Here is a 21,746-nt window from a genome sequence, read left to right as displayed (position 1 = left end):
ACATTGTAGGTGATCAGAGATCAAAACAAGAACAAACGAACACAATGAGAGTGAAGAGTGAAGAGATGATGAAATATATGGACAGACTCAGTGAACCAGAAACAATTAAATTGTTTTTAAGGAATTGCCTCTAAACTCTGCTTTACCTTGTTTGCACACACCTCTTTGTTAAGAAGGCACTGAACAAAGAAAACAGACCTTTTGTAAGCATAACAAAACACATTTGTTTGCTAAGCTCATGGAGGTTCTTTCCATGATTTTTCCTGCATTTGGTGACTCACTAAAAACGACAGGTAAGTATTGGGTGGGAAATCCAATCACTTGTTAAAAGGTTCCTGAGGGTTACCTGGTATCTGATGAAAACTGCCATGCCAAAACCAATCACATGCCTCGTGTACAAAAGAGGCAGCCTCGGCTTCAGAATTTCACTGCATTTTCTATTTCAGTTAGTAAACAGGATGGTGTTGTGAACTTTAATTTCACAAATCTGTTGATAACTGTCAGAAACCAGAGGCTGGGCTGGATATCATATGCCTGTCAAAATATCAGAGCAGCTCACTGGTGATATTGACTATTCATATGAAAAACAAGGTCAGTCAACATTCACCGTGAAGTAAATCTCTGGTTGCTGCTACTGGTTCTTCATGCCTATATAGGTAGTCTAGGAGCATTCAAAAATAACCAGGACTTTGTGTGTATTCCTTTTTCCACACCTGGCTTTTCAATCCAGTTTTGTTTTGTTTTAAAATCTTCTTTATTTAATCTCCCATAATAAGATAGGTATGTATACATATTTGTAACCAAAAAGAGAGAGATGAAACAATCACTTTAAAAAAAAAATAACAGAAGAAGGAAAGAAAAAGAATCACCAACAATTACCCTATGGGGAGGGGAGTTGCTGTGGGAACAAGTTAAGGCTTTTTCAGTTTTGTTCAGTTTATGCAGGTCCAGGGTCCAATGTTTCATCACCAGGCTTGGCAGCTACCTATCTATCAAGCATTCCCAATGATAGCATCTCCTACCAGCGAAAGACAGGACAGGTGGCCCATTTGTCTTTACTTCTCAGTTTTGACCGAAGTTTTGTTCGAACCATTCCGTTCTGATCGTGTTTTCTTGCAAGGAAGACACGAGACTTTCTTCTTCGTGAAGTGCATAAGTAAAATACGAGAAGCACTTCCTCAAATGCGGCCATAGCCAGCAAGATGAAAAGGTAAAGGGACCCAAGGCTCTTAATTTGGAGAATTTCTTGGCGGGGATTAGGCTACGAATGGCCGCTAGCCATGATGGCTGTATATATCTTTGTGGGCATAGCCAGCATTTATTGGGGGGCAGGCTTAATTTTTTTGGGGGGTGGGGACAGGACAGGGTTACCTGCGGTGCAATTGGTTAGTTTAAATATTTTTATTTATTTCCTTGATTTAGAGGGGCAGCTGCCACCCCTGCGCCCCCTCCCCAATCCCAGCTACGCCCATGATGACCCTGGGAGTCCCTTTCCAACTCAACAATTCTGATGTAAAATGGGCGGACTGCCGAGCCCGACCAGAAAACTCCGCTGGCCTTCCGACACTCCCCATTCCCCCCGCGCCCCCCTTTTCGGGCTCCCTTCCAAGGCGCTCCTGGGAGTGGAGATCACGCTGCTCTCTCCGCCCGCGGGAGGCCTGGCCATTCCCAGGCGCGCACGTGCTGCCGCGTCCCGATCTGGAGCCCGAGAGCCGGCGCGCTCTTCTCCCTCGGCGACCCCCCTAGCCCCTGTCCCTCCGCCTCGCTCCGTTCATGAGAGCTGCAGGCGGGATCCGGAGAGGGGCCTCCGAGGGAAGCCGGTCGGGGCGAGCGAGCCGCCATGGAAGAGCTGGCCCAGCGCCCCCCGCCGCCCGCCGCCAGCCCTGCCCACCCGGTAAGCCGCGCGTCTTCTTGGGATCCTAGGAAGTTTTCTTAATTTCTCCTCGCCTTTCAACTGGTCCGTGGGGTAGGAAAGCAAACTCTCTTTAAAAAACACAGCCTCGCTTATTTCATAGAATCATAAGAGCTGGAAGAATTTATTCAACCCCCTGCCATGCAAGAATAGCATGGGAATCGAACCCGTGCTTTGGCATGATCAGCGCCGCACTCTAACCACCTGAGCTAGCCATAACTTGTCCGCTCAACCCACCGGAGCCTGTCTTTGCATGCCAAAAAAGTCTGTAACTCCTCAAGGGTTTGAGACCCATTGGCTACCTTCACCTGGTTTAGTCACCTAGTCAAAGTTCTTTCCTGGGGTGTTAGGGAAGGGGTAGTACCTCTGGTGGGGGACATGTCTGGGGTAGTTTGTCCACCTTTGGCCCCCATCCTGCACTCAGCTCTCACTTGTGGCTCCTAGAAGCTGTCAGCGTGTGACAGCGGTCACCCTCCAACCTATAACTAAGATAAAACACAATGTATATTTATATAATGTTACGCAGATATGGCTTGCATGGGGAGAAGGGGTATTGTGATAACAAAATGTTTCTGATAACTGACAGTCAGGTGGTGGGTGCCCAGCTCTCCTTAGATTTTAAAGGACTCCCTTTGATGTTCAGATATACCACCTTGCGAAGCACATTGGACTTACAGCACAATCCTGTGCGAGTTTACTCAGAAGAAATTAGTTGAACTACCATCTGATGGAGCTAGTAAGTGTGCTTAGGATTGAATCGTTAAAGCAATTAAAGTGAAGGCTTAAAAGTACCTGCCCTAGGATCTTAGGGTAAAGGGCAGGAAACAACTAACTTTCATTTGTGCCCAAATTTCAAAAACACTTAAAAACCAGTTACAGATAGGTAGCCGTGTTGGTCTGCCATAGTCAAAACAAAAAAAATTCCTTCCAGTAGCACCTTAAAGACCAACTAAGTTAGTTCTTGGTATGAGCTTTCGTGTGCATGCACACTTCTTCAGATACCAATGTGGAAGGCACCACATTGAGCCGCATGAAATGGAAGTCCAGGTATCTGAAGAAGTGTGCATGCACACGAAAGCTCATACCAAGAACTAACTTAGTTGGTCTTTAAGGTGCTACTGGAAGGAATTTTTTTTGTTTTGACTTAAAAACCAATATACTTTCAAAATCTAGTCCTTATTCTGATGCATACAAAATGTCAGCCTGGATAGCTCAGTTGGTTAGAGCTTGGTGCTGATAGCATCAAGGTTGCAGGTTCGATCCCTGTATGGGACAGCTGCAAGGTAAAGTCCAGTCAAAGGCGGCTGTGGGGTTGCAGCGCTCATCTCGCTTTCGGGCCGAGGGAGCTGGTGTTTGTCCACAGAAAGTGTTCCGGGTCATGTGGCCAGCATGGAGGACCATGACAAGTGCCAGAGCGCATGGAAACGCCATTTACCATCCCGCCGCAGCGGTACCTATTTATCTACTTCCACTGGCATGCTTTCAAACTGCTAGGTTGGCAGGAGCTGGGACAGAGCAACGGGAGCCCACCCCGTCGTGGGGATTTGAACCGCCGACCTTCCGATCAGCAGGCCCAAGAGGCTCAGTGGTTTAGACCACAGCGCCACCCGCAATGTATATTGCTGCATTGCAGATGGTTGGATGAGATTATCCTCAAGGTCCCTTCCAACTCTATGATTCTATGACTGCTAAGATTTTCCATGTCACTTGGTATGTGTTTGTTTTAGGGAGGAAGGGAAGCCCTTCCAAAACCAAATCCTTGTATTTTCAGTTATGTTAAATGATTTAAAAAAAATGTGGTGGTTTGTTTTTTTTAAGTGAATATATTTTAGACTGACATCAATGCTACTTTATTGAAATAGGAGGAACTGGATGAAACAACAACCCTGGTTTGTAAACCGAGAAACAAAGGAGGAACTAGCAACCTCTCATCAGCTGCTTTTAATGTCATCAACTCTATCATAGGATCTGGTATGATAGGTAAATGCATCAGTTTATTATTCATTCCAGTTAATTACTATAAATTTCACTCCAGTTTATTATTTTGTTGGACTTACTATCAATCATATTTTTATTACAGTAGTGCAGATTAATGTCGATCAAGATCAGGGATTCCAATGGGCTGTTTATATATTTAAAATTTGACTTTGTCAATGGCTTGCTTTACATGACACAGTAAGCCATACTACAGCTTCCTGGGACCTTGCAAATATGTGGGCGTACAGATAGGAACTCGCAGCCACTTCCCTCCAGATTCAGGAGCCGATGGCATGAGCTTCCTGTGGCTTGGGCTTCCTCAGATCTTAAGTAGCCCCTGGGAAGATGGGAGAGGAGCTGGGAGCATCAATAAGTGGCAAGAACTTGTGGGGGGACCTCCAATCTAATTTGTTTGTTTGCATCGTTTCACAGGCCTGCCCTATTCTCTGAAGCAAGCTGGATTTCCATTGGGAATACTGTTATTGTTGGCCGTTGCTTATATCACAGGTATTGCCTTAAAAGTGGCCGTTATCATTCACTAGAGAGAGAGGTCCAGGAATTAAGATGGGCAGAATGTGCAAAATGTCTTCATTGATACTAGAAGTCCTAAATCAGGCATTCTTCTCTCCATGAGAGCAACTCTGCTTGGAGAGAGAGCCCCTCTGTGGTGTCCCCAACATGCTCTGCCCCCCCTCACTCTCCACACATTGGGGAAAGGTCTGAAGGGGAAATTTTGGGTGCAGGGGGGCTAGCCCTATGGGCTCCATTTCTGCGGAATCCAGCTTTCAGCTCACAGGAACAGACTGTATGCATTAGGTAGATTTCTGCCCTTCATATCTTCCCCAATGTGTTGGCAGCATATGGGTGGGGCAGTCAGGGGACACAACAGTAGGGCAGGGCTTGCCTATAGAGCCCCACTGTCTCTCCATGCAGTGTTACTCAAGTGTCACACTGGGACGCGGATGGCGCTGGTGGTCTAAACCACTGAGCCTCTTGGGCTTGCCAATCAGAAGGTCGGCAGTTCGAATCCCTGCAACAGAGTGAGCTCCTGTTGCTCTGTCCCAGCTCCTGCCAACCTAGCAGTTCGAAAGCACGCTAGTGCAAGTAGATAAATAGGTACTGCTGTGGCAGGAAGGTAAACGGCGTTTCTGTGCCCTCTGGTTTCTTTCACGGTGTTCCATTGTGCCAGAAGCGGTTTAGTCATGCTGGCCACATGACCCGGAAAGCTGTCTGTGGACAAACACCGTCTCCCTCGGCCTGAAAGTGAGATGAGCGCCACAACTCCATAGTCGCCTTTGACTGCACTTAACCGTCCAGGGGTCCTTTACCTTTACCTTTACTCAAGTGTACAGGAAAAACGCTTAATCTTCTGAGGTGGTTTTTAAAAGTAGAGCACTGTGCTGCATTGGATGTCCTTTCCTATGTGATATTAGGATACCACGAAAGAAGGCAGGGCTCAGGGAGGATCTTCCTAGTGAATGGAACAATGGCTTGCTGGAACAGGAACAAGAGATGATTGCAAGCATTTCCATCCACCTTTCACATAGCCTAGTGCAGAGGACACTAAACCAGGGTTTCCCAAACTGGGGGCCTCTAGCTGTTTTTGTTTTTGTTTTTAATTGTATTTTTATTGGTTTACAAACAAAGTACAAACATTGTACATTCAAACTTCTTAATTACCTCTAGCTGTTTTTGGGCTATAACGCCCAACATCCATAGCTAGCAGGACCAGTGCTCAGGGATGATGGGAACTGTAGTTCAAAAGCAGCTGGGAAACCCCGCTCTAAAGCATACAGTGGTGCCACGCAAGACGAATGCCTCGCAAGACGAAAAACTCGCTAGACGAAAGGGTTTTCCATTTTTTGAGTCGTTCCGCAAGACGAATTTCCCTATAGGCTTGCTTCGCAAGACGAAACGTTTCCTTTTTCTTAAAGCCGCTAAGCCGGTAATAGCCGCTAAGCCGTTAATGGCCGCTAATAGCCGCTAAGCCGCTAATAGCCGTGCTTCGCAAGACGAAAAAACCGCAAGACGAAGAGACTTGCGGAACGGATTAATTTCGTCTTGCGAGGCACCACTGTAGTTTCCCCTGTGAACTAGGATTGCAAATAGGATCAAACTGTGGTTTGCAGTTCTGGTTTGTAGAGAGCAGTTAAACCACAGAATCTCTGTTGTAGAGAATCACTTAAGGATTCTCTCAATGCAATTCATAGTGTGCAACTAATCTTGCATTTGTGAAAAAAAATCTCTATTCTAGCCATTATAACAGAAAATGCCAATCTATTACACATCAGTTCCATGTGCTTTGCTGACTTACTATATCCCCTTATTAATCCTTGTGAACAAAGTTTAAAACTATATGTGACTCTATCTAGGTGCAGTGGCAAATTAGAGTCAGGGAGACCCATGTTCAAATCCCTACTCACTGAGCGATCAGGGGCCATTAAATGTCTCTCAGCCTCATCAACCTCACAGAGTTGTTGTGAGGATGAAATGGCCTGGGAGAGATTCGTTTAAAAAATAATTCGTACTAAAGCTTGTACCCTAGCCATGCTAGCAGACCTCAGGGCAGCCCATTTGCTCCTATATCCTGCTGCTTACGTGGGCACGAACTGGGCTGCTAGTTAACAGCACTGGAAGGAGCCTGTTACTCTGGAGATGGATATGGAATGCTAATTGACACCACCCAATGCAGACTGCGAGGGCACATGTGGATTGAAAGAATGATCCACTGGCCTGGCAGTAACAGGGATCAAAGGCAGCTCTCCTTGCCTGACCTACAAAATAAATAGGTCAGCTCTCTGGAAATAATTGCAGAAGAGATCTCTAGCAATGCCTCCCCTAATGGACACTGGAGATGTAGTTGTGTTACCAAGACATTTTTCTTTGGCTTCCCGCAGGTTTTGTGTAAGATCTCCTTTCCCCTGTTATTCTGTGTTCCCAGGTATTCTCCATGGTGACTTCTTTCAGTCTGATTTAAAAATTAAAAATTAAAAAATCAAGAGAATAATGCATGAGAAATTGATCCCAAAGAGATTGTTTTTAAAAGAATGCTTCTTGTTCTCCTCAACAGATTATTCTATTATCCTGTTGATTAAAGGAGGGAACCTGTCTGGAACCAACAGCTACCAGGCTCTGGTCAATAAAGCATTTGGTTTTGTAGGGTACCTAATTCTCTCAGCTCTCCAGTTCTTATACCCTTTCATTGGTAAGGTCCCCTTGCAGATGCATTAAAGAACAATGCCTTTTTGCAGTCTATAAAAGAAGAAGACTGGAAGCCCCTGTGGTGTAGTGGTTAGGGTGTTGGACTAGGACCTGGGAAACCTGGGTTCAAATCCCCACTTGGCCATGAAGCTCTCACTGAGTGACTTTAGGTCAAGTCACTGTCTCTTAGACTAACCTACCTCACAGGGTTGTTGTAGGGATTAAATGAGGAAGGAGAAAACCATGTACACCACCTTGAGTTCCTTGGAGGAAAAAGTGGGATGTAAATGAAATACATAAATTAAATTGGTCCAGGCTTAGCTTTTAATCTTCCCCTTTGTTTGGTTGGAACCCTGGATGGTGAAAGAGGGGCTCTTAACAGCGCCCCCATGGACTGATAATGTGCATGAGAGGGGTTGTGGGGTCACCAGACTTGGGGTCAAGAGGTGAGGCCTCCTTGTGTGGCCCTAGAAGCCCCTCATACAGACACAGTGGGGGCAGGTGCGCTTTGGGTCTGATAGAGCAGGTGACAGTAGACGGGACCAGAGCCAATGGCAGGCAGGGCCAACACAATCTAGTGTTGCTTCCATCCTCCTTTGCTGAGCTGTACAAGGGCATCAGTGAGAAGGAGGAGGAGGAGTAAGGAAGAGGCTGGTTTTAAGGAAGAAGGCAGGCAGGCTTCCTGTTTTGAAATGAGCCCCATCAAGTTTGGTGGTTAAATCTGCCTAAAAGTATTGAACATAAAAGACATTACATGTATTCGGAGAAGGCATAGTTTTTCACTGACACAGTTTTGTTCCCTATAGTGTATGCTTAGATTTCGTTTTATCTTTTCAAAGCGTTATTAACGAAGTAGCTTCTTCTTTTAAAGCCATGATTAGTTACAACATTATAACAGGAGACACTTTGACTAAAGTCTTCCAAAGAATTCCTGGCGGTGAGTCGATCAGTTTTTGTTCTTCCTGATTAATAAATGTTTTTACTTAACTTGTTAGGAAAGTTGATCAAAATATTTGCCCACGAATTGAATATTGTAAAGGGCTGTGACACTCACCATAAGTTATGCATACTTTTTTATTTTCTTGGTATATCTTGGGGGTTCAGATTTTGGTACAGTGGTACCTCGGTTTATGAACTTAATCCATTCCGGAAGTCCATTCTTAAACTGAAACCTTTCTTAAACCAAGGCGCGCTTTCCCTAATGAGGCCTCCCACCGCCAGTGCCCTTCCACCATTCGGATTCCATTCTTAGACCGAGGTAAAGTTTGCAACCCGTGATACTATTTCCGGTTTTGCGCAGTTCGTAAACCAAATCGTTCATAAACAGGTCTGTTCTTAAACCGAGGTACCACTGTATCTGATATATAACCTGACATTCTGTACATTATGTATTGGTGTAATCCTGTAATGTTTTCTTAAAAGTAATCCTCACTGAGTCCAATGAGGTATACTCCAGTGACTCGGGATTGCAGACTGAGTTTTTGTAATATAACTCCTTAGCATAAATGTTGTTGGCAAGTATTTTGAGGTGCTTTGTCCTAAATACTGTTGGTGCTATATAAATATTCCAAAAATCGCACATTTTTTGTTCCCTTCCTACCTGTCCTCATTTCATAAACAGATTTTTTACACACTCAACACATTAAAAAAATCATGTACATTTCACATTTAATGAGCAACCTAACATTCATTTCTTACAGAAATATGCATCTTAACATTTCTCTTTCTCTTTTTTTAAGCAGTCGATCAAGACAATTTGCTCATTGGTCGCCATGTCATTATTCTCTGTGTCACCATCATCTTCACCCTTCCTCTTTCCCTCTTTCGAAATATATCAAAATTGGGGAAGGTAAATCATTACTGTATAGAAATTAACTTCTCGATTTGGTTAAGAATTAAAATAGCGTCAGATCAAACTTCTTCAACCTAGTGCTCTCTGAGGTGTTTTGGGCCACATCAGCCCTGACCAGCATGGTCAGTTGCCAGGGACGATGGGAATTGTAGTCAAAAGCATCTGAGGGAGGAACCAAGTTGGGGAGGTTGACCTTGGTTGATAACTGGGGTAAGAGTTTTAACACACGGGAGGAGAAAAATATTGAACAGACACATTATGTCAGGCATAGGCAAACTCGGTCCTCCAGATGTTTTGGGACTACAACTCCCATCATCCCTGACGACTGGTCCTGATAGCTAGGGATGATGGGAGTTGTAGTCCCAAAACATCTGGAGGGCTGAGTTTGCCTATGCCTGCATTATGTGTTTTGAGGGTTATCAAAATGTGTCACATGGTACGACATTGCAGCATGGAAGGTATCCTCGGTGTAGGAATAAATGTGATAGCCATAGGTAGATGAACATGGCTTAAAGGCCCATCATGCAGCCTCCTTATTGAAGCTAAGTTGGTCCTAATATACTTTCTCTTCTGCCTTTCCCCCTCTTTGTATATACATTTTGAATGACAGGTCTTTTAATTATACTGGCCTGTCACCCATGGAAATGTCCGTTCTCTCTTCTTTGACAAACAAGATTATGCTTTTGGAAATTCTAAAATGTTTGACCACTAATGGGCATAATCGGCTAATGCTTTTATTGTTATTCGCAGGTATCATTGGTTTCTCTGATTTTAACTGTCCTCATCCTGGTGTTTGGGATTATAAGGGCAATCACGTTTAGTGCACAGGTGTAAGTAATCTTGTCATTTCTCGTTCTCCATAATCTCTCTGGGAGAAATAAAGGTCACGGTTAGAGGCAGTTGGTGCTTTGTAAGAGAGCTGGATCCAGCCTGAGGGAGAGCTGAGTTTGCATGTTTTGTTTTAAGATACAAAAGTAGGCCTCTTGTGGCAGTAAACCCAAATTGCAGGAAAGTTGCAGCACGGCAACATCACTTTGAATTACGCTTGGTGATTTGGTGAATCACGGTAGTGATGGAAAGGGCCTTTTCTGATTTTTTCGGCCCACACAGCTGCCATCTTGATTGGTGTTCACAATAAAAATGGCTGGGGGAAAATCCAAACCCACTGAAACAATACAGAAAGAGAAGATGACAGGGAAAATAATGCCGCCTAGTCATAGGATATTTCATTGGTGCTCTCCAGAAAATATCGCTTGACAATGAGACAAATAATCTATTCAGATGTAATGCAGCTGCTCCATCAAGCGATGGTTTGTTGGTGGTAAATGAGCAGTGAGTTCAGGTGGTGCTGACACTATGACAAAGAAATGAGCTTGAGTGCCCCCACCTCCTCTTGTGCTACAGACTTAAGAGGGTGACTTCTTGGCTCCTTAATCAGTTTCCCATGATGCCTGAACTGAAGCCAGTAGAGTAGTGGGAACTGCAGCTCAAGTACATTTTTCTTTTTCAGAGCTAGCACACCAGGATAATTGACAAACTGACCTTGCTTTGGCACTTTTATCTAGCTCCAAGGGCCTTCTGGTGGTTCCCTCACTGCGAGAAGTGAGGGTACAGGGAACCAGGCAGAGGGCCTTCTCAGTAGCGGCGCCCACCCTATGGAACACCCTCCCACCAGATGTCAAGGAAATAAACAACTACCTGACTTTTAGAAGACATCTGAAGGCAGCCCTGTTTAGGGAAGTTTTTATTGTTTAATGTGTTATTATGTTTTTATATATGCTGGAAGCTGCCCTGAGTGGCTGGGGCAAATAATACAATTATTATTGTTGTTATAAGGAAATAAGGAGGCTTCCAAGTTTGTTTGTGACTGATTAGTGACTAAGGGATGAGCGAAATAGCCATGCAGAGGCTGGGTATTACTCACCTTTTCTTTGAGTGCCTACTTTACACTAGCCGTTTAAATAGTAACCCGGTAAGATTGTTCTTATTCCTAACTAAAAGCTGAAAGTTGTGTTTCAGAGGGCTGAAGGTCAAAGCTCGGTATAGTTTGCAAGTTGAACCTTACAAACCTGCTGAGTTCACTGGAGCTTATTCCCAGGAAACTAGGACTGCAGTCATATTGAGCCTAATAAACTGGGCATTAGCAGATTCCAACTGTTGCTTGCATTTTTGGGCTCTAGTTGGGAATATGGCTATGGGAGCAGCCATGATGAACTTTTTCCACTTAGGAAGCTGTCTAATAGTAAATCAGCTCAGTATTGTCTACCTTGCCTGGCAGTGTCTCTCTATGATTCTGTGTCTCTATGGGTCTCTCCCAAGCCTACCTGAAGATACCAGGGATTTAACCTGGAGCTTTTTGCAGGCAAAGCAGATGATCTTCCACTGACTGATGGTCTTTCCGAAATTTAAAATTTCAAAATTGCCATTGCATCACATAATGGAAAAGTTAAAATTGCATGTGTTATTTATGAAATGGGGCGGGGTAGGAGGAAATGCCTCCTTTTGTTTCTATTATATTTAAACTTTTTTTCAGTGTTCTGTAGTTTCCTGACAGAAGAATTTCTTTTCTCACACCAGCCATGACCAGCAAAGGGGGTGAGGGGCAAATGTCTTATGTCTGGGTCCCTGTGGTTACTTGAAAGAACGGCATTTTTCACATACTTAAAGTGCTTTTCTTTCACATCAATTAGTCACAGAAGAGTTAAGACCTTTATTAGGGCATATTAAAATGGAGGGATTGAACTTTCAAAATTACCAGAACTCTTCTTACAACTAGAATGCTACACAGTAAAACATGGAAGGAGAGAAAGGGTTCCAAACGCCTTTGAAAAGCTGACCCTTTGTAATATTTTTAGTAGGTCCTAATAACTTTTGAGTTATTTTTCTCATGGACATAACAGCTGCTTAGGAGAGTGTGTTTTTGCGATAGTTAATAAGGTAGTCAGCCTTAATTCCTGTTTCAGAAAAGCAGTTATACGGATGCTTAATTCTGGCGATATTTCAGCACTTTGCTTCTATTTCCTCTTGAAAGACAATGGAAATGTACGGTACACATGTATAAGGATTGCCTTAGGAGCATTGTCAGGAACAGAGCAGAATGCATCCTGTCTGGCCTGGAAATGTATATGGGTGGGAATATTGCAAATTACACACACACACACACACACACATTTTGTAAACAAGCAAAGAAACACATTTCAATCCCTTGCCATTGTGTTGCTTTGAGGCAGTAAAGAGGGCCATAAATGGCACTAGCATTTATTTCCAAAGCTGGAATAATCTGCAGCATAACTGCTAATTAATAAAAGAAAAGGTGGTGGCTAAGGAGCTCTGCAGGTTCTGATTGATACTTGAGAAGAGTATTGGATGTCAAAAGAAACTCCGTCTGGAGTAGGGGGAGCTTCATAGAACTGGCAAGAGTAAAAAACCTGAAGTTGCATCTTCCAAGGTAAATGGTGCTTGGAAAAGCTAATTTGTCTGCGGCAGAGATAAAGCCTGACAGCTGGGCGCTGTCCTCTGGCCTGGCAGCTGTGTCCTGCTGCAGCTTTGCAGTTCACTGAAAGTGCAGCGGCTGAGACAGCAGGTGGCAGCAGCCTCCCCTGTCAAGAGAGATGAGGACTGAAGCCCCTGACTATTGAAGGTGGGCGTTCTGCCCTCTGGCAATGTTTTTATCTCATTTTATTGCACTCCTGTTTGAAGGCAACTGTGTACAGTCGTACCTCGGAAGTCGAACAGAATCCGTTCCGGAAGTCTGTTTGACCTCCGAAACATTCGATTTCCAAAGCACGGCTTCTGGAAGCTCCTGCAGCCAATTGGAAACTGCGGAAGCCCCGTCGGACGTTCGAAAACCGGAACATTCAACTTCTTGTTTTCGATCGTTCGGGACCCAGAACATTCAACTCCCAAGGCGTTTGGGAACCGAGGTACGACTGTACTTGCAGAATTATATTTGAAGATGCTGTATATTTTGGGAAGTAATGGAATAATGGAAAGGTGGCATTCTCTAACCCCCTGTCCCCCCGCTGGCATGGAGCAGGATTACTTGAGGGGAGGAATCTTTTGGCCCAGTCAAATTTTGAAAAGTCAGTGCCAGCTCCCTCTTCTCGAGCTTCATCTGATCTGCTTCCAAATTCAAAGTGGTTTAAGTTCAGAAATACACAAATGGCAGGCTGTGCAAATATTTGTTTGCTGTATTGCAGTTCACAGTCCCAAGCAAAGAGCTTTAACTGTGATGCTGTTTGCTTTGGAACTTGAATTGCTTCTCCCGTGCACGGGCTTTGGTCTGTAACATCATGTAAGGGTATAGAGCTGGCATGGTGTAGTGCCTAGACTGTTGGACTAGGACCTGGGAGACCAGGGTTCAAATCCCCACTCAGCCATGAAGCTCGCTGAGTGACCTTGGGCTGGTCAATCACTCTTAGCTTAACCTACCTCACAGGGTTGTTGTGACGATAAAAATGGGAGGAGAAGAACCCTGGTCTCCTTGGAGGAGGAGGAGGAGAAGGAGGAGGAGTTTGGATTTGATATCCCGCTTTATCACTACCCGAAGGAGTCTCAAAGCAGCTAACATTCTCCTTTCCCTTCCTCCCCCACAACAAACACTCTGTGAGGTGAGTGGGGCTGAGAGACTTCAGAGAAGTGTGACTGGCCCAAGGTCACCCAGCAGCTGCATGTGGAGGAGCGGAGACGCGAACCCTGTTCACCAGATTACGAGTCTACCACTCTTAACCACTACACCACAAATGAAATGAAATGAAATGAAATGAAATGAAATGAAATAAATAAATAAATAAATATAGAAAAGTATATAATGATGCATGGAAGGGCTTTTCCCAGGCAGCAATCGTACGCAGATTTACTCAGAAGGAAGCCTGTGGTCGGTTCAAATAAGTTTGTTTAGGATTTCAGCCTGAGAGAGCCAGGGACTACAAATCCAATTGAGCCTCTCCTATCTCACTGCACCCTTTGTCACTGTCATTTTCTCTCTCAGTTAGAACATAGTTTGTCAGTGTTGATTTGCAACACTGAAGGTATGAGACCCTAGGCTATTGTGCCCCCATTGCCCTCCTCAAGGGGCCCGAGGCAGGTTAAACCGAGCACAGACAAGTCCAGAAAGCTGTAGGTAGACTGAGATGTGAAAGCTTTGCTGTCGCTAACTATAGTTCTGCTTAACAAGAAAACAGCTGGATGGCTGCAAGGCGGCGGAAGGGGGGAGCCTTTTTACTTTCCGTTTCATAAAAAAATCTCTTCAGTGTTTGTGCTTCAATTGACATGAGATTCCTGCATTGCAGGGTGTTGGACTAGTTGACCCTCAGGGTCCCTTCCCACTCTACAGTTCTGTGGTTCTGTGACTACCCTGGCAGTTTGTTTAGAGCAAGGGTGGCTAGCATGTTGCTGGGGGGAAAGCCCCCGTGACCCCTGACCAAGCTGGCTGGGGCTGATGGGGGTTGGAGTCAGTCCAACAGTTGCTCAGCCACAGGTTCCCTACTCCTGACCTTCAGATTTTGCTTTTTTTTTTTTAAAGAATTATTCCTGGTGGAAGTGGCAACCTCTCAAATGCTGCTTTCTTTTCCAGAACCCAAACAGAAAATCCGTGGGTGTTTGCAAAGCCCAATGCAGCCCAAGCCATCGGGGTGATGTCATTTGGTATGTGCCATGTTTGGCGGCATTTCTTTAATATCTGCAGCACATGTAGCATCCTCAGGTTCCCTTTGCATTAGTGAGATTCTTACTCTTCCCGATTTGTTTTTATTTTTCTTGCAAACGTTTTATTTTAAGTATTGATGGATTTGTGGGAAATGTCGAGCATTAACTTGTGGCCTTCTAGATGTTGTTGGACTCCATTTCCCATCATCCTCAGCCAACACAGCTGATGGCCAGGGATGATGGGAACCATATTCCAACAACATCTGGAGTACTGCCCTTTTGCTATCCCTTGGAGCTACCCACCTGATCACCATCTTTGCTGGAATAATCCGGGCCTGGTTTTGTAACATACAAAGATAACCTTCGACCAGATTTGTCCTTTGTCTTTCTGTTAGGGCAAAACGGGTCTGAATTATTACACCCTTTCTTCCACTGATCAGACCAACTTTGAAGGTTCTTCCCATTTTCTTCTTTCCCTTTGTGCTACTCTTCTAACGAGATTCCCTAAAGCGCTTGTTAAATTTGTTTCTTCTAACTGTCCAATAGGGCTGGGCGATAATCTTGTTTTCAGCTTTGTGATACATCACCAGTTAAACATTACAATATACTGATAAATCGCAATGCCTGAAATATGGATGGAGCTATGTAGAAGCATTGACTGGCTTCATGGTTTTCCCCACATGGTGATTTTGGTATAGCCTGTGCACACACACATACATCATGATTCGCAATATGTTGCCAGGTCAAAAATTATGAAACTGATACCACGCTACAGATTTCAAACCGGTTTTGGATGATATATCAATAGATCACCCAGCCCTGCTGTGCAACATTTCTGTAGTGGGAGCATTGAGGGAAGAAAAATGCCACGTCCTACAGACATTTCCGTCTGTACAGATTTTGGGAGTTAGGGAATTCCTTAGAGAGTATTCAGGAAGGCGTTCTTGCTCCCAGAGTTCGCCACAGCAGCACCTCTACTTTATTCCACTGTAGAACAAGTGGAGAAGGGGGAACCAACGCCATCATTGGACCCAACCAAAGTCAAGCACTTTAAGGGTCAAAAGTTGGCATTATTGTAAACACATGGCTGCTGCTAGCTATTTGGTTCCCACTTCCAGTGACATCTCGTGGAACTTACTCATGTCCTGATGTTGCAACGCAACGTGTTTTCCCTACCTTTCGCCGACAGCAGCCAATCCTGTGGGGTAGAAGCTGCGACACACAGAATGTTGTGACGTCAGGACACAGGAAAGTTTTGCAAAGCAGGCTAGAGAAGGATCCTACATGCACATATACTGTGTTCAGTAGCAGCCAAGCATTGCACATAACATCTTTTGCCCTTAATTCCCACCAATTTCAATGGGGGAGCAAGAAACATGTACACAATTCTTCCATTGTGCTTTACTTTGCCTCAAGCCCATTGTTTTCAATAGCTTGCCGTTGCTCTGCTTTTCAGTACATTTGTCCCAAAACTAGTTGACTCAGTAATATATACTGTATATTTCACATGATTGCTTTAAAAATAAAAATACTATTGTGCTTCTTCCAGCATTCATTTGCCACCACAATAGTTTCTTAATTTACGGCTCCCTGAAAGAACCCACACTCAGCAACTGGGCCCGTGTCACGCATGTGTCCGTCTCGTTTGCTGTGTTTGTCAGCTTGTTGTTCGCTACGTGCGGATATGTGACCTTTAGAGAATACACAGAAGGTAAGTTATTCCGTTCCGGGTTATAGTTATTGTTTACCTTGGCTTTCTGACAGTTCTCACCCACATTAAGCTTTTCTCCTAGATTCCCTCACCCAAGGCTGTGGGTATTCTGTGTAGGATTTCCTACTGGTACACAATTCAGCATCTGCAAAACCTACTTCAAAAACAAAACCCAAAAAAGTATCTAGGGGACCTATTTTCAGAACAAAATCCCCACATGAGCAGGTTCCAGGGGCCATGTGGATGGGTGGGACCAGAGGCAAAATTGGGTGGAGAAACCCATGTAAGTTTTACCTCTGTACAGTAGCCCAGTTTTGGCACAGACTTGCACACTCCTCTCTCCCCATCCCAGCAGCCAAGAGTTCAAGGGCACATTCTAGCCAGGCAAATGCACTCAAGGAGGACCTGAAGTAGGGCAGTTGAGGGATGTGAGTGAAAACCGGCTGTGGCAATATTTGACCCCTGGGCATGAGGTTCCCCACTCCAGCCTTATGGCTTCTTATATATCCACACCTCAGGCTTATATACTGAAGATTCTCCAAAGATAATCCTGAATTGGAAGTAGTGTATATTGCTCTAGGGACGCGGGTGGCACAGTGGGTTAAACCACAGAGCCTAGGACTTGCCGATCAGAAGGTCAGCTGTTCGAATCCCTGCGATGGGGTGAGCTCCCATTGCTTGGTCCCAGCTCCTGCCCACCTAGCAGTTCGAAAGCACGTCAAGTGCAAGTAGATAAATAGGTACCGCTCCGGTGGGAAGATAAGCAGCGTTTCCGTGCGCTGATTTGGTTTGCCAGAAGTGGCTTAGTCATGCTGGCCACATGACCCGGAAGCTGTATGCTGGCTCCCTCGGCTAATAAAGCAAGATGAGCGCCGCAACCCCAGAGTTGGCCATGACTGGACCTAATGGTCAGGGGTCCCTTTACCTTTATATTACTCTAAAGAGCAAGTATAATGCTAGTTATTATGAACTGGTGCCGAAGTTGGGAAGCCCAATGATACTCTTCTCCTTGAGAAACCTCTTGAACAAACAGAAACATGATATTGCCAGGCTGCAGGAGCATGAGGAATTCTGTAAAACCATGTTCTTTGGCACCATGCCAATGCAGGAATCTTTTGCCCAACATAGGGCTTGAACCCACGACCCTGAGAGGCTCGTACTCTACCAGCCAAGCCAATCCAGCTTGTACCGGATGAAGAGTAGAACAGAAAGGAGGAAGCTGTGGGCCTCCCATGATGTTGCTGGACTGCAACTCCAGTCATCCCTGACCATTGGCTATCCTGGCTGGGGTTGATGGGAGTTGGACACACCTGGAAGGTTACAGGATGATGCCTGCTCCTGGAGTAGAAGATCACACAGAACCAGTCCTTCTCAATCTATTTACTTCCATGTCTGCAGAGAACCTGGTATGGGGGAATCTGCCTCTTGGAAGACTTGCACATGAGATGGGGGAGAGGTGGAGTTGGGCATAGAGCTAACATAATTCGTAAGAGCCCTGCTGGATCAGACCAAATGCCCACGAGCCCAGCATCCTGTTTTCTACCATGGCCAGGCAGGTGCCTCTTGGGAAGCCTTCAAGCAGGACATGCGGACAATGGCTACAGTTCTTCACTTGTGCCACACCCAGGCCCTTTGCTATAGCCACCACATACAGTCTATTATAGTTCTGTGCACAGAGTGCGAAAACCCCTAAGGTAACATTCCAAAGTTCCTAAGTTAACAATCCCGTAAGCACTCCTATACGTAGCAAACACTTCAGAGGTTATTGCATATTTGAAGCCTTTCAGCTTTGATCCTGCGGCATGGGAAGTGTGTGCGCACAGATTCCTTGCCCTGCTCTTCCTTAAGTGATTGTTCTTGTCACAAGAATAACAGCTACAGAGGAAATCTGTCTGCTTCGACCATGCGTTTTTATTCATCTTGAAAGAACCTTGCACCCTGACCCCAATTCAGATGCCAGGAATACTCCTACAGTAAAAGCAACCTTGGTGTGCAAAGGATGCTGAGCACAAGCTTGGCTACAAGATTTAGTTTTTGGAAATGATTCACACACTCACTCACACCCAAAAAACCACAATAGCAGAAAATACGCAGTGCCCCTCGGGCCATACACCGAAGGCATGTGTTTCAAAAATAGAAGTTCACCGTGTCTCGTGGCAAACCACTATTGAACCAGAGGGGATTTCCCAAACACATTGTGATTTAGGAAGGAAGGAAGGAAGGAAGGAAGGAAGGAAGGAAGGAAGGAAGGACGGAACTGCCTAGAGATGCTCTTTGGAATCCAGCCAGTGTTTGTGGCTGTCTAGGTTTGTTCTTTGGAACTATCAGAATTTAACTGAGAGCAAATTTAAAAGTTCTCATGAATGCTTGGGTCTGTATTCACAACTTCTGTTTTCTCTTGCACATTACAAAGTTGATTTCATTGTCTGCCACTTCTTCAGGAGACATATTTGAGAACTATTGCCGAGATGATGACCTTGCCACGTTTGGGAGGTTTTGCTATGGAATCACTGTCATCTTAACGTTTCCAATAGAATGCTTTGTTACCAGAGAGGTGAGTGTTAATCGCACCCGTGTCTTAGATTGCAGAAAGTCACCATTAATTTCTGAAGCCCCCAATGCAGTGGACTGTGATAAGTGCCCAAGGATGAAGTTTCAGATCACAGTTCCATCAAATTAATGTTTTCTACACTGCTGCTATGGAAATTACAATTATGTTGTGTTGTTGTAATAAGAAATCAGATGCGATGAATCCTCTTGCAGAATTCATTTCAGTCCACTTATTGACATCCTTGGCTGAAATAGACAATAGGACATATTAGACAGAAACCTAATCAGACTAAATATTCCTCAGTTTTACTAATGGCTGCAATGCAAGCAGACTCAGTGTCACCACCCAGTCTTCTTGGGCAACTGCTGGGGGCCACTTCTTTCGGTGATGCATTCATTCATTCTGAGTGACTGCAGGGGTTAGCCGCCATCTTAGTTTTCCCAAAATGTAATGCCCTGGAATTTCCATTGCTTCATGGCATTGTGTGCAGAGTGTGGTTGCTCAAAAAAGATGGTAGCCATATTATTAAGTTAATAGCATCACATATACTGGTGACTGAAAATGGGAAGCAACAAGTGCTGTCTGGCTCAGTGGAGAAGGTATAGCATATGTAACCAAGGATTCCGATGTATTACTATTACAGTGGTACCTCGGGTTACATACGCTTCAGGTTACAGACTCCGCTAACCCAGTAATAGTGCTCAAGGTTAAGAACTTCGCTTCAGGATGAGAACAGAAATCGTGCTCCGGCGGCGCGGCAGCAGCAGGAGGCCCCATTAGCTAAAGTGGTGCTTCAGGTTAAGAACAGTTTCAGGTTAAGTACGGACCTCCGGAATGAATTAAGTACTTAACCTGTGGTACCACTGTAAGTACAAAATCACTTATTGTAGGATATGATAGGATGGAACTAAATCCATCAAACGTTCTCTGAAATGTTTGCATCCTTTTTATAGAATGTTGGAATAAGCATACGCTCATGGAAATGTAAGATTTATTTGATTATTGATTTAGTAAATTTGTATACCACCCCGTACCCATAGATCTCAGAGCGGTTCAGAATGTAGATTAATTGACAGACAAAGATAATGTTTGTTTTCTTTTTGGAAGTACATGACCTCAGTTTTGTCCTGATGTATACTGGATCCTTAACCCTCTGCCTAGCTTTGTTTTTATTTTTTTAAAAAATGAAAATGAAACAAAAAAAAGTCCATAATCTAAATATTTATCTATTTTTCCAGCTGTACAAAAAAATTCATACTTGGCCAATTTAAAAGCAGCTATGTGTTACTCTGGAAACGTTTTGAAAAATAAATAATTATGAGTACCTGGGTGCCTTGGGGGCAAGGGCCTTTCATTGAAGTCTGCTGTTCAGTTGTAATTCATTCCTTTGGCTTGTGCATAACTCTAGCATGAGAAAATTAAAATATGCCACATCATGACAGTACTTAGAACTCTGTGCTTCTGTTTCAGGTCCTCGCAAACGTGTTTTTCGGTGGAAACCTTACAACCATTTACCACGTTGCTCTGACAGTCATCGTCATTGCTTTAGCGACAAGTGTATCGTTGGTGTATGACTGCCTGGGAATAGTTTTAGAGCTAAATGTAAGTGCACGGGGATTTTTCAACTACTAAATTTTTGTTTTGTTTTGGCTTAATGAAGTAGACTGTTTCCTCAAATTGTTATTGTGTTAATAGGATATGCTTAAGGAAGAAATTTGGTGCTTTGCTTCTTTGTGGCAAGTTGATGAACTTTTTGTCTGAAGCTACAGAAATAAGTTTTTTCCCCCTGGGGAAAAAATGAAGGGGCATTCTAAAGCCCCTGTTCAAGCAAAATTATTAAGTTGCTTCTTCCTCCATCCTGAGGAGTCTTGCAGATGCCTGTTTTTGTTTTGTTTGAGTAACTGACAACCGCTAAGTCTTGCCCAGAGTAAGTCTTGCCCACTGAAATCAATGAACAAGTTCCTTAAGTTCGCTGGTTCCTCATTGTGATTTCCACCCCATTCCTTCTAAACTCTCTGCATAGAATTTATTTCAGGAGCGTGCCTCTGCAATACACCACAAATGCATATTTAGTGTTTTACTTCCTGCTTGCAGGGGGTGCTCAGTGCTACTCCACTGGTCTTCATCCTGCCTGCCGCCTGCTACCTGAGGTTCTCCAAGGAGCGATGGACCCATTCCGACAACCTTCTCTCTGCCCTGATCCTTACCATTGGGGTGCTAGTGATGATAGTTGGCTTCGTTATGACTGTCCTGCATCCCCAGGATTGTAGCCATGGGCAAGAAATGCCATACTGCTTCCTTGGAAATGCCTCACTCTACAACCAAACAGTCCTGTCTTCTCCGCAAACACACCAACCCTAGGAGACCGTGGCCTCCCAGACAAGAGCAGTGCAAATATAAACTTTTTTAAAAAAACGTTTTTGTGAAGTCCATTGTGTGTTTCAGGTTTTTAAACGTACTCTTCCCCCCCCCCAAGATATAATAAAAGTTAAACACTGAGCTGCAAACGTGATCGGTTTTTGCAGTTGTGAACTCTCCCTAAATTGCAAAAATGCAATATATTCTCCAGTATGTGCAGTATGTAAGCAGATACCCCATTTCTTTGGATCCAGCTGCTGTATTATTGGACAGCCTAAACCAGGGGTCTGCAACCCGCGGCTCCAGAGCCGCATGTGGCTCTTTGACACCTTTGCCGCGGCTCCGGGGCGGATACTAGCAAGGGGAGGAGGCGCATTGTGCGCCCCGACACTCCCCACTGTGGCGGGCGCTGTACTGGCTGTGACGTCGCATGGGGGCGGTGCGTGCGTTACGATCCTGTATATATAGCATTAAGGTAAGAAACAATATATGCAGTGTTATATTTGTTTTAAATGTCGCAATGGTTTTGCGGCTCCCT

The 21,746-nt window shown here is 44.5% G+C and overlaps 1 protein-coding gene across 3 annotated transcripts; it reads left to right on the top strand.

The window, feature by feature from the left end:
- The first annotated feature begins 878 nt into the window (after positions 1-878).
- Positions 879-21,349, top strand: SLC38A11 (solute carrier family 38 member 11). Of its 3 annotated transcripts, none has more exons than XM_028747440.2 (12): positions 879-1,210; positions 3,775-3,892; positions 4,322-4,396; positions 6,960-7,094; positions 7,962-8,027; positions 8,830-8,939; positions 9,693-9,772; positions 14,518-14,588; positions 16,138-16,299; positions 18,741-18,853; positions 20,321-20,452; positions 20,945-21,349. In XM_028747440.2, the coding sequence occupies exons 2-12, from the start codon at positions 3,886-3,888 to the stop codon at positions 21,209-21,211; spliced, it is 1,218 nt and encodes a 405-aa protein (XP_028603273.2). In that variant the 5' UTR covers positions 879-1,210; positions 3,775-3,885; the 3' UTR covers positions 21,212-21,349. The 3 variants fall into 3 exon arrangements, with proteins under 3 accessions (XP_028603273.2, XP_028603252.2, XP_077792957.1); XM_028747419.2 differs by lacking the exon at positions 879-1,210 and adding an exon at positions 1,363-1,894; XM_077936831.1 differs by lacking the exon at positions 879-1,210 and adding an exon at positions 1,364-1,894 and having other exon boundaries at positions 8,833-8,939.
- The last annotated feature ends 397 nt before the right edge of the window (positions 21,350-21,746 follow it).

The sequence above is a fragment of the Podarcis muralis genome, chromosome 1, assembly GCF_964188315.1.
Source record: "Podarcis muralis chromosome 1, rPodMur119.hap1.1, whole genome shotgun sequence".
Lineage (NCBI taxonomy): Eukaryota > Metazoa > Chordata > Lepidosauria > Squamata > Lacertidae > Podarcis > Podarcis muralis.
This window is presented reverse-complemented; position numbering and strand designations above follow the sequence as displayed.